This window comes from Myodes glareolus, chromosome 7, assembly GCF_982192425.1.
Source record: "Myodes glareolus chromosome 7, mMyoGla1.1, whole genome shotgun sequence".
Lineage (NCBI taxonomy): Eukaryota > Metazoa > Chordata > Mammalia > Rodentia > Cricetidae > Myodes > Myodes glareolus.
The window spans coordinates 99,206,634-99,222,507 of record NC_142032.1 but is presented as its reverse complement, the minus strand read 5'-3'; the positions used below and the strand labels follow the sequence as shown (position 1 = coordinate 99,222,507).

Sequence of the window (15,874 nt, the reverse complement as noted above, 5' to 3'; positions counted from 1 at the left end):
CAGGAGATCACTACATCTGAGTTCCTGCCCATGTTAGAGTGAAAACTTTGGAGAGACCAAGACTAGGCTCCTGAGCTCGCAGTGCCTGCCCTACTCCAGACGTCCTGGTGTCTTCCACCCCTCTATGTTTGCCAGGTGTCCATAGTACTGTTCCAGGCGATTTCTGGTTACCCTGACAGAACAGAGCCGGAGGCTAGATACAAACTGCAGTTTATTAAGGCTCCAGAGTGAGAATTGGCACTTGTTCTGGGCAGGGGCAGGGGTGTCACAGGAACCCAAAGAAGCCGGGCCCTAACAGGTTGGACGGACCTTCCCCATCCCCCTTCCCCCCAATAAATAAAGTCTCAGCTCCACTGCAGGGTGCTGGTGCAGGACAAGAAGTCTTGGCTGAAGAGAACCCAAGGCTGTTGCCTCGTTCTTCTCTCTCCCCCACGCTGGATCTGGTCACAGGTCAATGACCAGCAGACCCTCTGTGGTCCTAATGCTGAGGAGACTGGGGTGAAATGTGGGACCTGTCCCAACGGTAAGAGTTTGGGGTGTAGAGCTGGGGACTGGTGGTGGCCTCCCCATGGCCAGTCATGGTCCGAGGCTGCCCAGGGCAGGCTGAGAATGGGGCCTGCTTTGGGGACACTGTACGTATCCCAGGTCGGGGCCCAGTTAGGGCCACAGCTAGATGCGCAGCTCTGTGTCATCAGGGGGCTCCAGGCCAGACTCTGTGCTGAGTGCTGACGCCGAGGGGCCCTGGGCTACCCCGAATGGCGAGACAACAGGGGAGCGAGCAGCCAAAGGAGACAGTGAGGGTGAGAAGCTGGGAGACATGGCGGCTGAGGACAGGGAGCCTTCATGGCTGATGGGGGAGCGGTGAGAGGCTGGTGGGAAGATGGCCCGGGCTGCAGCTGTGTTTGCAGGTTTCGGGGGAACAGACTTGGCTCCTGGGTGGGCCACAGCAGTGATGAGGGGTGGCGGGTCAATACGGGGAGCAGGAGGACATGGCCGAGCTTCATCCTTGAGCCGAGCTATCTCTGTGAAGACACTGGCCAGAGGCTGGAACTGAGGGCACCAGCTCAACAGGTAGTCCCAGTTATAGCTGCCACGGAGCTCTTCCTCACCAGCCACGATGGCTGTCAGTGCACCAGCTACACATGGCTTTCCATCTGCCGGGAAGCCATAGTCCCCAGTGGGTGCAGGGCTCAGGCCACAGCCCCCCAGGAAGGCCGTGGCCGTGGCTGGAGGCCCCTCCTCTCGGTACAGAGTGGCTCCCGCACCTGGCAGCAGCAGCCCTGCCTTTCGGCCCTTGTACCAGGTGTCAGGGGCAGGAGGCTCACAGGACGTGTCACTTAGTCCATCTGCATCCTGCTGGATGCCGGAGTCAGGGCCTCGGGCAGCCAGGGAGGAGGCAACGCTGGCCACACGGGGAAACTCATTGATCATGCGGATCTCGTCATCCTCCGCAGCCTCTGCTGAGCCTCGGCCACTTGAATGTGAAGGGTCCAGGGATCCACCACGAGGGTAGGGTCCTCCAGCTCCTGGCCCACCATAGCTAGGGAGAGTCTGATGATACAGGTGTTCAGAGGGTGGTGGACTCGGGGGTTCCCGGCCCAGCTTCTGTAAAGAGCTACTGGCTATGGGTGCTGCTTGTGACATTGGGCCAGGAGCTGCCTCAGCCTTGCGGTTCCGTGCTCGAACAAGTCCCAGAACCAGAGCTGCCAGTGCAAGCACCACCACAACTCCCAGAGAGGCTGCCACAGCACCTACCAATAGCAAGTTGAGGTCAGGAGCCAGGCCCAGAGCAGTGTGGGTAATATCCACAGTCACCGGCACTGTGGCACTCCGGGATCCAGGCAGAGGCCCTCTTGCTACTACCTCCAGCCTTAACTCCCGAGGTGCTTCGCGTCGGGTCCGGCCCCCACCCCCAGAGGTGGTTGTTCCACTTCCTGGTGCCCGACTGTCCACTCGCAGGTACAAAGCACCTGTCGTCTGGTTGATACCAAAATAAGGGGAAGAGGTAGCCAGCGAATAGAGCACCAGGCCATCGGCACCCCCATCCTCATCTGTGGCCTGCACATGGCCCAGGCTATGGCCACGCTGGGCACCTTCTGGCACTTGAAAGTGGAAAGATGGAGCCAGGAACACAGGGTCATATTCATCTTCTCCAGTAACCAGCACTGACACGGTGACAGATGCTGAGAGATTCCCAGCATCAACAGCACCCACTAGCAGACGGAAGCTTCCTGTGTGCTCATAGTCAAAAGGCACCCGTGCCCGCAATTCGCCTGTTGAGCTGTTCAGTGAAAATGCCTCACGACCCTCAGGCCCTGGCACTGCCTGTAATAGGCTGTACTGAAGTCTACCGAATGTCCCAGCATCCCCATCAATTGCATGTAGTGTGGTCACAAGAGTGCCCGGAGGCTGGTTCTCAGCAAGGCTAGTGCTGAGCGAGTTCAATGGGAAGGCTGGACCATGGTCATTCACATCCTGGACCTCAACTGTTACGGGTACCAAAGCAAAGTGTGTCCCAGCAGGATCAGCTGCCTGCACCACGAGCTGGTGTCGAGCCTGGGTTTCACAGTCCAGAGGGCGGGTCAGTCGCAGAGCACCTGAGTTCTCATCCAGCTCAAAGAGCCCCAGAGGGTCACCTGAGCTGAGGGTGAAACGCACAAGGCCGTGAGGTCCAGGGTCAGCATCAGAGGCCTCCACATGCAATAACTCAGCTCCCACAGGCATGTCCTCGGGTACTGTCACACGGTAGGATGCGCGGGTAAAGACAGGTGGGTTGTCATTGACATCCAGTACAGTGACAGTCACTGGCACAGTTGAACTGCGGGACGGCTGTCCGCGATCAGCTGCAGCCACAGTCAGATTGTACTGGGTCAGGCTTTCAAAGTCTAGAGGCTCAAGCAACACAAGGCAGCCCAATGCCTGGGGACCTGGTCCAACGCCCTCCCCCGCCTCAGCCAGTCGGGGTTCCAGCTGGAAGACTCGGCCCCGATTCCCGCTGATGATGCTGTAGTCCACAGTGGCGTGGGTGCGGCTCCCGTCGGCATCTGTGGCCTCCAGGGTGAGCAGGGTAGAACCAGGAGGCAAATCTTCAGACACGGCAACACGGTAGTGTGGCAGCGTGAAGCTGGGGTCATGATCGTTCTGGTCCTGCAGCTGCACGTGCACTGTGGCCCGTGCTGCCCGGCCTGGAGCCCCATGGTCCCGTGCTTCCAGCACCACATCCACCATTCCTGGCCCCTCCTGGCCCAAGGCCGCTGCTCCTACTGTCGTGAACAGAGTTCCTGGGACGAGAAGGGTAGGGAAAGAAACAGGCATTCAGTGACGTCACTGTGTCAACAAGGGCATCTCCACAGTCTAGACATGGCTTTGGGAGTCAGCCTCCTAGGAAGAGCCATGTGCTGGGACAGTGTGCAGTGTCTTCAGGAATTCAAAGCTCAGGAGACAGCTTCCGGACATACAGTCAGGAGGGACCTTTATTAAAGATAGGGGGTTAGGGGATGTCCACCCTGGGTCAGAGATCCAAGACTCAAGATATGACGAGGTAGCAAATTTTAGGACTGAGTGCCCAATAACCCAATAGGGTCAATGATAAAGGGATCGGATTCTGGAGAAGACATACCATTGTTGGGGTCAACATTGAAGCCCTCAGCAGGGGAAGCCAGATGATAGGAAATGTGACCGTTGGCACCAGAGTCTCTGTCAGTGGCAGAGACGGAGAGAATGGCACTTCCTGGCGGGGTGTGCTCCAACATCATCACCTGAGGGGCAACAGAAAACATTCGAGGCCAAGCTTCTCAGATGCCGCTTTCCCCCTTAGCCTGTGAGCTGGAGGCTGGCCCCATAAACTGTAATTGGTGTCCAGATTAGAACCACACTCCCTAACATCTAAATTCCTTCTCACCACAGAAAGAAGAACTTGGATGCAGTCCACAGGATTTGAAAAGCTGGACACTCCCCACACACTCCCACATCAACCCCAACACCCAGTCCAATCAGCCCCTTCTACCTCTGTTATGGTGCTCTAATAGGAACAGGCCCAGGCCCAGGTATGGGGACATCTGGAAAGAGTTGGTACCTGGTAGAGGCTCTGGGAGAAGGTAGGTGTGTTGTCATTGACGTCCTCCACAAGCACTGTGAGGTTGGCACGGCCTTCATGAGGTCCATCGTGTGCCAGCAGCTGAAGGTGGTAGTGGTTACATTGCTCAAAGTCCAGGGGGCCCGTGAGGGAGACACGTCCACCATAGCGGCCAATGCTGAAGGGATCTCGAGGCCCAGATGGGCTCAGCACATACCATAGGACTGGTCCAGAGTCCACATCATTCCCAGTTACCTGTGCGATCTCTGAGCCCAACAGTGCATCTGCAAGACATGAGGGAAAGGTGGCTGCAGGGTTCTTGCAGAGTTCTTCTCACGGTGGGAGCCCTTGACACCTCTTGTTTTACTTGACCCTCACCTTCTGACACTCGGAGCTCCCAGGGCTGGGGGATGGTGGGGCGGTTGTCATTGGTATCGATGACCATCACTGTCAAGGTAGCTGAGCCCACCAGGGCTGGGCTTCCTCTGTCTGTGGCCATCAGTACCAGCCTAGATACAGAGCATAGTCAGGGAGCAAAGCCTAGAGATAGGAATGAACCCTGGGAAGGGCAAGGGGGTGTAGCCTAGAAAGAGAGAAATGCAAGTCAGGGCTTGAATCCATACAGACTCAATCCATACAGACGCCAGGTCTCACCGTGTTTCAGCCCAGATTTCCCGGTCCAGGATAGCCGTGGTAGTGATAGTGCCTGTAGCTGGGTCTACATGGAATAACCCCCGGGCTGGCTGGGATGCAGCCAGGCTGTAGGAGATCTGTCCTCCAGAGCCTTGATCTAGGTCATCTGCTTCCACCTAGCAAGTGTAAGAGATTGCTGACACTGGCTGGGCCACAAACAAGTCTGACCAGCCCCGTCCTTATCTTCCCATCACACCCCACACCTGTAGCAGGGGCCCCTCCAAGGGTCGGGACTCTGGCAGGAAGGCCACATAGTGAGGCCGCAGGAAACGGGGAGCGTTGTCATTGGCATCTTGAAGGGTCAGGGTCAGCACCGAGAAAGCAAAGGCTCCTCCACTCTCTGCTTGGAGCACCAGTCGTAGCCGTGGGCTTGTCTCAAAGTCAAGCCCCTCTGCTGACTGGACTGTGATGGCTCCTATGGGAGACAGGCTGCGTCAGCCATAGTGCCTTTCCTTGCTCTGGAGCCTCCCTCTCTGAGGGCAACTCCTCCTCCCACCAAAACCTCTTCTGGGCCCAAAGAACCTACTCCTCCAGGAGCCTTCCTCCTATCAGACTTCCCGCTCCTTACCCGTGCTCGGCTGAATAGAGAATATCCCTTTCTCATTTCCACTGAGAATGCTATAAGTGATTGGTCCATTCGAGCCCCCTGAATGGACGGCCTTCAGGGAGATGACAGGAGTTCCTGTAGGGAAAACAAGAGAGGAAACGTGGTATTCGTTGGACTGTGGTCACTACATGCCAGTGACTAGCCCCAGTCCTTTCAGGGGTTCAAATCTGGGACATAAAACTGGGGACCCACCTGGGGGTGCATTTTCACGGAGCACAGCCTCATTGCTAGCTCGGGGAAAGCGGGGTCCACGCTCAGACTCTCCCTGTATTCCAACAATGACCACACCAGTGGCAGAGCGAGCTGGTCGGCCAAGGTCAGTAGCCACGATGAAGAGGACACGATCCCGAGGTCCCAGAGCTACAGGGGAGCGAGCCACACGGATTTCACCAGTGTAAGAGTCCACAGTGGTGCCGGGGGGTGGTGTGCCTGCCAGCCGGTAGAGAATGGAGGCATTGGCACCGGCATCACGATCTTCAGCTCGAAGTGTGGCCAGAGCCAGGGTTGGTGTACTGGGGCTAGGACCTGGGCGGGGTAGGCGGAGGCGCAGAGGACTGGTGGGGAAAGTAGGTGCGTGATCATTGACATCACGCACTGTGATGGTGATTGGTACTGTGGTGCTCAGGGGCCCAGCAGCTGCACCGTCCACTGCAGTCACAGAAAAGGCATAGCTGGCGCAGTGTTCTCTGTCCAAGGCAGTAGCTGTACGCAGCTCTCCAGAGGTGGGCTCCAGCAGGAAGGCCCCTGCCGTACCTGCACCCAGGTAGTACATTACACGGCCATTATCTCCGTCGTCTGGGTCGTGAGCCTGTAGCTGCAGCAGGAGGGTCCCTGCAGGTGCATCCTCAGGTACCTCCACAGAATAAGCAGGCACAGGAAAGGCTGGGGCATGGTCGTTGGCATCCAGCACTGTCACTGTCACAAGCAAGGTGGCACTGAGGGCTGGCTGGCCTCCATCCCTGGCCTCTATCTGCAGCTGGAATGTAGGTTCTACCTCCCGGTCTAGTGGCCTCATGGTGCCAAACTCCCCAGAAGTGAGATCTAGGGCAAAGGCTCCTGAAGGGTCGCCATCTGCAGAGAAGATGCACACACAAATGCACACATGTTAGCCCCATGAGTAGGGGTAACTTCTAGGTAACAACAGGAATACAAGCAGTAGAAGGGAGCTGGGAGAAGGCAAAGAAACACCGAGGCAAAGAAGAACACTATAGCCCGGCAGTAGTGGCGCACGCCTTTAATCCCAGCACTTGGGAGGCAGAGGTAGGCCGATCTCTGTGAGTTCGAGGCCAGCCTGGTCTACAAGAGCTAGTTTCAGGACAGGTTCCAAAGCTACAGAGAAACCCTGTCTTGAAAAACCACAAAAAAAATATAGAAGAACACTATAAAGAACACTATAAAGAGTGTGGTCCTGGGACTCTTGAGTCCCCAGAGACCCTTTCAATATATGTATAAAATCAAAGCACTTTCCTAAAACATTTTTTGTCTTTTCATTCTCGTTATATCACAAATATATTTGTGTACTGTATGTTCCAGAATATTCTAGGTTTAAAAAAAAAAGATGTATTTTCAGAGATTCAATTTGTCCTGGTGACCTTTAGTTACATTTAAGATTACTGCAACCTCAATACTGTTCAATGATGTTTGAAATCCTAACATTTTCTTATGCCGATCCAGAAATAGCAAACAATATCCTTAATTGTTCATTCCTCTATGATATCTAATTCTTTTGTGTTTTAATATGAAACACAGTAAATACTGGTTTTTAACATGCTACCTATGAACCCTTTGGGGTTCTGAAAACTAAACAGTATAACTGGCTTCCTAGTATAATCCCAACTGCTCTGGAGCCTGAAATTGGACAAGCATGAATACAAGACCAACCTGGGCAACATGGTTGAAGATCCTATCACATAGAATAAAGTTTTAAGAGCCCCTGAGACCGAAACAATTTGAGAACAACTGGCTTTGTGTGGAGCGACAAGAAAAGAAATAGATAAAGAAAATAGGTGTAGAGAAAGACAAAAAACCGGAGATGTTCTAGAGGTAACTTAAATACACCGAGCGTCAGGAAAGAAACAGAAGACACAAGAAGGGAAAGGAGACACCGAAGCATTGGCACAAACTGACAAGGGCCAAGAAGCAGCAAGAACCAGGCAAGTAGGTGCTGGTCTTGTGGCACTGGACGCCTCTCACCCAGGATGCGGTACTGTAGCTGTCCGTTGAGCCCCCTGTCTGGATCAGAGGCGCGTAGGGTGGTAAGGGTTTGGGGGTCCTGGCCTTCAGGCACTTCCAGAGAGAGGTGGGTGTTCCCAAAGGTTGGAGTATGGTCATTCTCATCTTCCACAGTCACTCGAACTATGGCATGAGTTAACAGGGGTGGCAAGCCTCTGTCCCGGGCATATACTGTGGAGAAACAAAATCAACAAGGTCTACCCTACCATATGCTATGGAGAAACTCACACACACGTTCACCAGGTCCACATATAAAGCAGAAAATGTCTATCTCACAGCACACACATGGTCATACATGACATATGTCAGAAAACTCCCCTTTTCCTTTCTGGGTCCCATGCTGTTTATATGCAACTAACATCAGTTAGTGGTGATGTGACAGGAACAGCAATTAGGTATTGAAGCCTGAACTCAACTCTCAGCCCAGCCACTTCCAATCTGTTAACTTGAGCAAGTCACCTAACCTCTCTACTAATGTCAATACTCTCCTCTATTAAGTGGCTGCAGTATGACCAAAGGAGGAATAAAAGGCTTGGTGGTGACAGTATGTGCTGCAAAGTTAATCAGTATACCTGTCAAGTTGATCTCCTCCTGCTCCTCCCGATCCAGGGCCCTCAGAGTCGTGAGAACTCCAGTGTTTGGGTCCAGAGAGAAGCTCTCGCCAGAGACACCCCCATAAGTCACTTGCCCATTGACCCCTAAGGAGAGGCAGCATGGAGGATGAGCAGATGGTAAGTGTGTCTTTTATTTCCCTGCCCCTTCCCTTTATGAATTCACTCCCAACTCGGTCCCTCCCACAATTCATTCCCACAGGTCTTACCAAGGTCGGGGTCAGTTGCCTTCAGAGTAAGCAGAGATGTGCCAGGTGGACTGTTCTCACGAAGAAGGACGCTGTATTCTTGTTGAGGGAAAGCGGGCGCCTCGTCGTTGATGTCAACAACACTGACAGTCAGGAGTTGAGTGGATGAACGTGGCGGGGAACCATGGTCCAAGGCCACTACTGTCAGTACGTGCTCAGCTCTCTGTTCACGATCCAGAGGCCGCACTACGGACAGCGCTCCTAGGCCACAGTAAGGTGGTCGGTAGCCAATTTTAGCATTCCTTATACTTCACCACCCTCCATGCCTCCCATCCGGGGCCCAACTCTCACCAGTGGTAGCGTGTAGCCGGAAGTGGCCATCCCCTCCAGCTGCAAGGCGATAGGACACGCGGGCAGCCTCCCCCAGGTCTGGATCCCGAGCTACCACGTGCAGCGCCGCGGGCCCGGGCGGCTGATCCTCCGGGAGGCGCACCCGTGACGGGGAAGCGAAGACCGGGGCGTTGTCGTTTTCATCCGTGACAAAGACGCGCGCCGAAACGCGCGCTGCCCGGCGACGGCTGGCATTGGTTGGCCGGTCGGTGGCTTCCACGAGCAGCAGCAGCGCGGGTGTGGTCTCGCGATCCAGGCCGCGCGGAGCGCTGAGCGCTCCAGTGCGCGCGTCCAAGCGCAGGGCGGGCACCGGGGGTTCCTGCCGCAGCAGGCGGTATCGCACGTCGCTATTGGGACCTGGGCCATCCGCGTCCGATGCACGGAAAGTGTACAGCGTGGCGCCGGGCTCGGGGTTCTCGGGTAGCGCCAGTGCCAGGGGGTCTCGCGCGAAAGTGGGAGCGTGCTCGTTTTCGTCCTGCACGCGCACTTGCACTCTCAACAGCCGCGCGCCTGCTCCTCCCGGACCCTCGGCGCGCACCGTGAGCGCGCGCCAGGCCGGCCCGGCCTCGAAATCCAAGGAACGCGCCAGGTACAGGCGACCTGAGACCGAGTCCAGGGCGAAGGTGCCCTCGGGGTCGGCGCCACTCACCAGAGTGTAGGTGAGTGCGCCCACATTGGTTGGTTCCTGTGGAGCCACCGAACCCAACAGGGATCCAGGTCGAAGTCCTTCAGCTGCTGTCACCGTCAGGACTACAGGCACCGTTGCCGCCGGGTCAGGTTCTGTGAAATCTGGTGACTCCACCGTGCGGGTGGAGGGAAGCACCTATTGCGCACCAGAGCGGGAGGGAAAACTGAATCAGGAGGATCTGTGTAAAAGAGGGATCTGTGCTGGCTTCTTGGGTAGTAGGGAAGGTTAGTCAGACTGGACTGACAAAGAGTCCAAGGATCTCAAAAAGCTGGATCTGCAGAAGGGGGTTTTTGGAAAGGCCGCATTACCTGCACCAGCAGTTGGAGGCTGGCACTTCGAGGGGGGCTGCCTTGGTCGTGAGCACTCAGAGTTAAGACATAATGGGGCCGTTCTGCTCTAATCAGGGATGCTGCGGTGTGCAGCTCGCCCGTGTGAGGATGCAGAGAGAAGAGCTCGGAGCCAGGACCTGGGGACAAGAAGAGTAGGACTGAGGTTTTGGCACCCAACGCAAGGCAGGTCGAGAGCCCTGATCACTCCCTGGGTCCCACCTCTTTGCCCTCATACCAGTTAAGGTGTACAGGATGGTTCCGTTCTCCCCCTCATCTGGATCTTTGGCCTGCAGAGTAGTTACCAGTGTCCCTGGAGGCACACGGTCTGGCACCTGTGGGAAGACAGTCCCCTACAGTTGTCTCCTTCCAACGATTAAAATAGCCCAGAATCGGCTTTCATTCATTCGTAGGTGGAACTGTTTTCCTTTTGTCCTACACCTGTTCTAGGAGGCAGTCTCTCTTACCTATACTCAGCTCAACTGGGAGACCCTCCCCTGTGTTCCTGACACTTGACTCACCTGTATAGGGAGGCCCCCACCAGCAGCCCCCGAAGCCTGCAGGAAGGTGGGGCTGTTGTCATTGAGGTCAAGCACTGCCACATGCACCGTGCCTGTGGCGCTGCGGGGTGGGCTCCCTGCATCCTGCACATGTACCAGGAGCTGGAAGCTGCTCTGCTGCTCTCGGTCCAACGTCTGCAGGGTAGTTACTTCTCCTGGAAGTGAAGATGGAGAGTGTGATGGGATGTTTAAGGATTCAGAGCCTGGGAACAAGCTGTGGCTGGGGAATGAGGGCAAGGACCAGGGCCAAACTCCAGGCTGAATCCTGACGCTTATAGCCAAGACCTGGGCTGGGGATCTTGTCTGGGTATTTGCCAGTCTGGAGATGAGGCTGTGAGGTCTCAGTGCTTACCGGTCTGGGGGTGGATGCGGAAGGCCTTACTGTCTTCTGACAGCTGTTGAAGGCTGTAGGTCAAGCGTCCATTAGGTCCTGAATCTCTGTCAGTGGCAAAGACTCGGCCTACACTGGTCCCTGGAGGTTGATTCTCTGCTACAGCCAGGAACGTAGGCTCTTCAGACAAACGGGGACTGTGGTCATTTTGGTTGAGGATGCTGACCCTCACAGTGGCTGTGCCTGTTTGTTGCCCCAATTCAGCTTTGGAACCAGATACAGCCATCACCTTCAATGTGTACAATTCCTGGGACTCCCGGTCCAGTGCTGCCCGTACCCATAGCCACCCACTCTGTGGCTCCAGGCCAAAGGGGTTACTGGCTCCATCTGCTGCAAGATGGTAAGTGACAGGACTCCCATCTGGTGCCTGGGCTTGTACTTGCAAGATCTGAGTTCCAGTGGCAGTGCCTGAGGGCAAGTCCACACGGTAGGTAGGGCTGTCAAATCGTGGAGCCAGCCCGTGGATTCCCAAGTCCTGTATCACCACACGAAGTCGAAAGTGGCTGGTGCGTGATGGGGAGCCTCCATCCCGGGCCTCCACCTCCAGCTCATGTGCTGGTCCCCCTGGAGGCCCCAGAGGTCTCATAAGCCGGACGTGGCCAGTGATGGGGTCCACAGTGAACACTCCATCACCTCCAGCAAGTAGACTAAAGGTGACCCGACTGTTAGCTCCCGAGTCGGGGTCTAGAGCACGCAGGGTATAGATGGGAGTCCCTGGAGCGGTGCTTTGTGGCAGTAACACGGTGTCTTCAGGTGCAGGGAAGGCAGGAGAGTTGTCATTCACGTCATCCAGCAGCACACGGACCCGAGCCACAGCAAAAGCTGGGGGGATTCCACTGCCTGCTCGAATTTCTAGCTCTAGGACAGGTCCCAGAAGCTCCCGGTCCAGAGGGCGAAGTGTTTTTAATAGCCCCGAGGGGGAATCTAAGGAGAAGAGCCCTTGGGGGTCCCCACCTGATAGGGTGAGGGTCACAGGCCCTAAGCGACCTAGAGAGAAAGAGGGAAACATCAGGAAAGAGGTAGGGGTCACCTATTGATCCCAAGAAGAACAGTTCCCACCTTTGTGCTTTATAGAGCATTAGGAAAGGGGCAGGTGTTGGCAAGGAAATTGGCATTAAGATGGTATTTGTGTGCCATACTGTTTTGTGTTAGAGCTTCCAGTGGTGTGCTACTGTAGGGTCACCCTGGGATGGTACTTGAAAGACTGTACTGGGATATCTGATACCTGGTGGGTTGTGTGCCTGGACTATGCCCACACTGGTCCCTGGTGCCACATCCTCTGGCACTGAAAAAACATATTGCAGTTGGTCAAATATAGGTGGTGTGGGGGTTCCAGGCACAATGCTGATGTTGACTCGGGCAGTGGGTTCTGCTTGCAGGCCACCTCCATCCTGAGCCCCAATCTCCAGCTGCACCACAGAATTAGCCCGTCTGGCCAAGGGCCAGGCTACTGTCAACAGCCCTGGAGAAGGAAGAGAAGCAAAAGTAGGTGAGGGAAAGAACAGGAAAAGGTCCTGGAAAGAGGAGGTGTGATATCATTTGGACAGGGGGGGAGAGGGGACTGATAGCAGGTGTTGGTGATGGGAGGTTCCTCACCTGAATGAATGTCCAATGCAAAGAGTGGGGGACTATTGCCAGCCAGGATGCGATAGGACAGTCGCCCATGGGGTCCCTGGTCAGGGTCATGGGCATGCACCCTCAGCACAGCTGTGCCTGGTGTACTCTGAGCACTCAGACTGGCGGCATACTCCCGTGGGTAGAACTGAGGTGGGTTGTCGTTCTCATCAGCCACAAACACCTTCACATACACTATGGACTTGAGGCCTCCCTGGTGGAATATGCAGTCATCAGTCAGTAGGCCTTGTCTAGCCTCAGTGAGAACTCTACCCCAATATCTCTGGCCAAGGTCCACTTACTTACCCCATCAATAGCTGTCACTGTGAAGTCAAAGCTTGAAGGTCCTTGATCACGATCCAGGGTCCGGGTGGTACATACATCACCACTGTGGACATCAATGTGGAATGGGGGAGATCCAGAAGCTCCAAGCCCAGCACCCAAGGAATAGGAGAGGACGCCAAATGGACCGCTGTCGGCATCTGTGGCTGTCACCTGGGGAGAGGCTGGGGTAAGTGATGCCCCCTCTTGCTGGTCAGAAAAGTTAGAGCTCAGTGGAGATTAACAAGCACTGCTGGTGCCCAAAGACCCTGGATGGCACACAGAGAGGACTAGAACGCAGACCAAAACCCAACCCCAGGCCAGATCCCACCACTTAGGTTCCTGGGAGGCTCTGGTTACAATTGTTTTTTGTTAAATGGCAAATAAGACCCTGCCAAGGCTGAACCTTGGAAACAGCTCTTTACTGTGGCTGTGGGCCCAGATATCCGAGGAGACAGACTTTCTTCTGCATGAATCCCTGTGGGCAGCAGCACAGCTGCAGCCATCAATATGTAACCTTGTTTGATGTGTGCTTGAAGGCACTTTAATATATCGCGTTGATTCATTAACATTGACTTCACAGACACAATACAGTAAAGATGCAGCCATGGTATACTTAGATACTCTAACTCCCGTCTGACCAAAGCTGATCTAATGCATGTAATTTATTCTAAAAGGCACATCGCAGCCTTCTGTTGCACTAGGCAGAGCTCTACTGTTCTACTTGGGGATTGTTTTAAACAACAAAATAGCTAACAGAAAGCACAAGAACAACAAAATGTGTCACCAAAACAGCTCAGAAAGGACACTTGGTCACAGGATGAGAGATGAGACAAGAAGCGAAATGTCACCTGTTTCAACCTCAAGCTGGGAACCTACATATTAGGCGACTCATCTCTGCATGTGTCTGGGGTTATGTGATGAATCTGCATATAACAAGGATCACCTACAAAGCAGAGTACTGAGGGCAACAACCTTTAATTCCAGAAGACTATAGGAAACAACTAACCCATAAAGTCTCCTAATCACCTAAATCAGAGAATTGGTTGATGTATAGCTACTAAGATTGATATTTTTCAGTCAAATCTTGTGTGTGGAGAGTGTTGTTTTGTTTTGAGATGGGGATCTCACTATTCTGCTCAGGATCACCCTTCTAAGTGCTAGGATTGCAAGGATGCCGCCAATCCCAGTTTGTATGTCTAATCTTTACTGAGAGTGTTCTTTACACCGTTGAATCTAATCACTACAGGGTCTGCTCCTTGGTTTCTGGATGGGGCTCATGCATTTTAGCCTAGGACAGGGCCAGGTACACAGTACACACTCTGCATATTTGTACATGGAGTGAATGGGCATCCAATCACCCTGCTTTATAAGAAAACTTTCTTTCACTGGCTCAGTTTTACACATTGGGTGCACACTAGGCCCTCCATAGCGGGTGAGCTGGTGGCTGACTGCTGCAGGCTGTGACAAAGTGCTCTTTGTGGGTAGAGAGACCTCAGGGTCATGATATGCTGCAAGAGGAAGCTGCAGAGTTCCCCTTCTCAGCCAGAAAATGTGCTCAGAAAGAAAGCTGGCCAAGGATTTCTAATTGTTGCCCAGGCCCTTGACAGAAATGATCTGTGCCATTGTTTATCCTCCCGAGAGACATTAAGACCCTGCCATGGCTGAACCCTAGAAACAGTTCTTGCTCCAGCTCTACACGGTGGCTGTGGGCCCGGATATCCCAGGAGACAGACTTCCCCCTTGAATCTGTCCCCATAGGCAGCAGCACAGCTGCAGCTGCCTTCAGGAGCTGTTAAACACCTCTGCCCTCTGACTCTGTTGCAGGAAAAAAGCAATAAACAGTGGTGGTGGGGGGAAGTTGTCAGGAAGTGACCCCCAAAAGGCGCAGGGGCCTTTGACTGGAAATGACCAAGGCAGAAGTAAATTTCCTGACCTCCTGCTCAGAGGTTTCTCTGTAAATGCAGACTGTTTTCAGCAGGTTCTCAGCTCTGTCTCCCGTGCTGGCTCAAGGCTGTAAGAAGCTCATGCCTCTCCTCTTACCTACACTTGGCCCCTGGCTCTCATCGGATGCACCATTTCAAGGACAGAAGGAAGACCCTTCACTGTGAACTCTTAACATTCCTGCCAGACTCATCCTGACATCCTTTCTGTGTGCGCTCCTCATTCTGATTTCTTGCGACTATCATAATCTGCTTTTCTTCTGTTGGTCCACCCTCGCCACTGGCCTTCTCCACTTACTGTACTCTGGCTGCTTTTTATTCATCCCGTTCCCCGAACTCTCTCCTTGGCCTTTTTTTTCCACCTGACAGGCCTCTTTCACTTTCTCAGCCTCAGGAAACATCTCTGGTAAGCTTTAAGCTTAGGGGACTATTCCCCTAGGCTGAAAACTTGTACATCCAGATGCCTGTTCAATATCTCCACCTGGCTGTCCCACTGTGATCTGAAATCTGAACTGTCCAATACTAAACCCATGATCCTTTCAAACTTGCTGCCTCTTCCATCCACTCGCTCAAGCCAGAAGTTAATTCTTCCCTTTCCCATGCCTGGTATATCAATCAGTCAGGGATTCAATAGGTCTTCATTAGCACCCTTCTATTGAGTGTGTCTCTGCATCTGAGCTATTTTCCCTTGGATTATTCTGACTCATTTCTTATAGGTGTTTGACCCTCCAACCCATACTCTAAATTAAGGGTTTTAAACCTTGATATTTCTGACATTTTAGGCCAGATTATTTTTTTTAAATCTGGATGCCATTGCATGCTTTATATCATGGTGAACAGCATCCTGGACCATTACTCCACTGGATACTGGGAACATCTCATTACTTATAGCAATACAAAATGTCTAACTATTGCTGAATGTCTCCTCTGGAAGGTAAACCTGCCTCCAGTTGTAAACCACTAGCCTATACTGACAGCCACTTGAGAGACAAATTTGATCATTTTACCTCTGTACTGAAAAAGAAGCTTCAATATTTTACATAAGAGAAACAAGTTCCCTGTTTCTCTGGTGTGGGTTCTTCCCTGGCCGACCATCCCACATAGTCTCATTTTCTCATTTCACATCTCAAGCTCCAACAACACTGAATGACTTGGATCCCCTTAAGCAAGTCAGGTTCTCTCCTCTGTAGGTGTCACCTAGCTTGGAGCCTTTCACCTCTCTGATCACCGCATGA

The 15,874-nt window shown here is 53.7% G+C and overlaps 1 protein-coding gene across 1 annotated transcript in view; it reads right to left on the bottom strand.

Moving 5' to 3' along the window:
- Positions 1–194: 194 nt before the first annotated feature.
- Positions 195–15,874, bottom strand: part of Dchs1 (dachsous cadherin-related 1) — a 32,373-nt gene continuing 16,693 nt past the window's right edge. The window contains exons 3-21 of the mRNA XM_085692848.2: positions 12,682–12,870; positions 12,358–12,589; positions 11,987–12,223; positions 10,723–11,748; positions 10,332–10,525; positions 10,049–10,145; positions 9,793–9,950; positions 8,758–9,619; positions 8,428–8,667; positions 8,180–8,305; positions 7,569–7,778; positions 5,568–6,446; positions 5,337–5,450; positions 4,972–5,183; positions 4,730–4,884; positions 4,454–4,584; positions 4,076–4,359; positions 3,620–3,758; positions 195–3,281 (exon numbers count right to left, since the gene is read on the bottom strand). Of these exons, the coding sequence (XP_085548974.1) occupies positions 670–3,281; positions 3,620–3,758; positions 4,076–4,359; positions 4,454–4,584; positions 4,730–4,884; positions 4,972–5,183; positions 5,337–5,450; positions 5,568–6,446; positions 7,569–7,778; positions 8,180–8,305; positions 8,428–8,667; positions 8,758–9,619; positions 9,793–9,950; positions 10,049–10,145; positions 10,332–10,525; positions 10,723–11,748; positions 11,987–12,223; positions 12,358–12,589; positions 12,682–12,870 (8,097 nt within the window). The 3' untranslated portion in view covers positions 195–669. The remainder of the gene's footprint in view (positions 3,282–3,619; positions 3,759–4,075; positions 4,360–4,453; positions 4,585–4,729; positions 4,885–4,971; positions 5,184–5,336; positions 5,451–5,567; positions 6,447–7,568; positions 7,779–8,179; positions 8,306–8,427; positions 8,668–8,757; positions 9,620–9,792; positions 9,951–10,048; positions 10,146–10,331; positions 10,526–10,722; positions 11,749–11,986; positions 12,224–12,357; positions 12,590–12,681; positions 12,871–15,874) is intronic.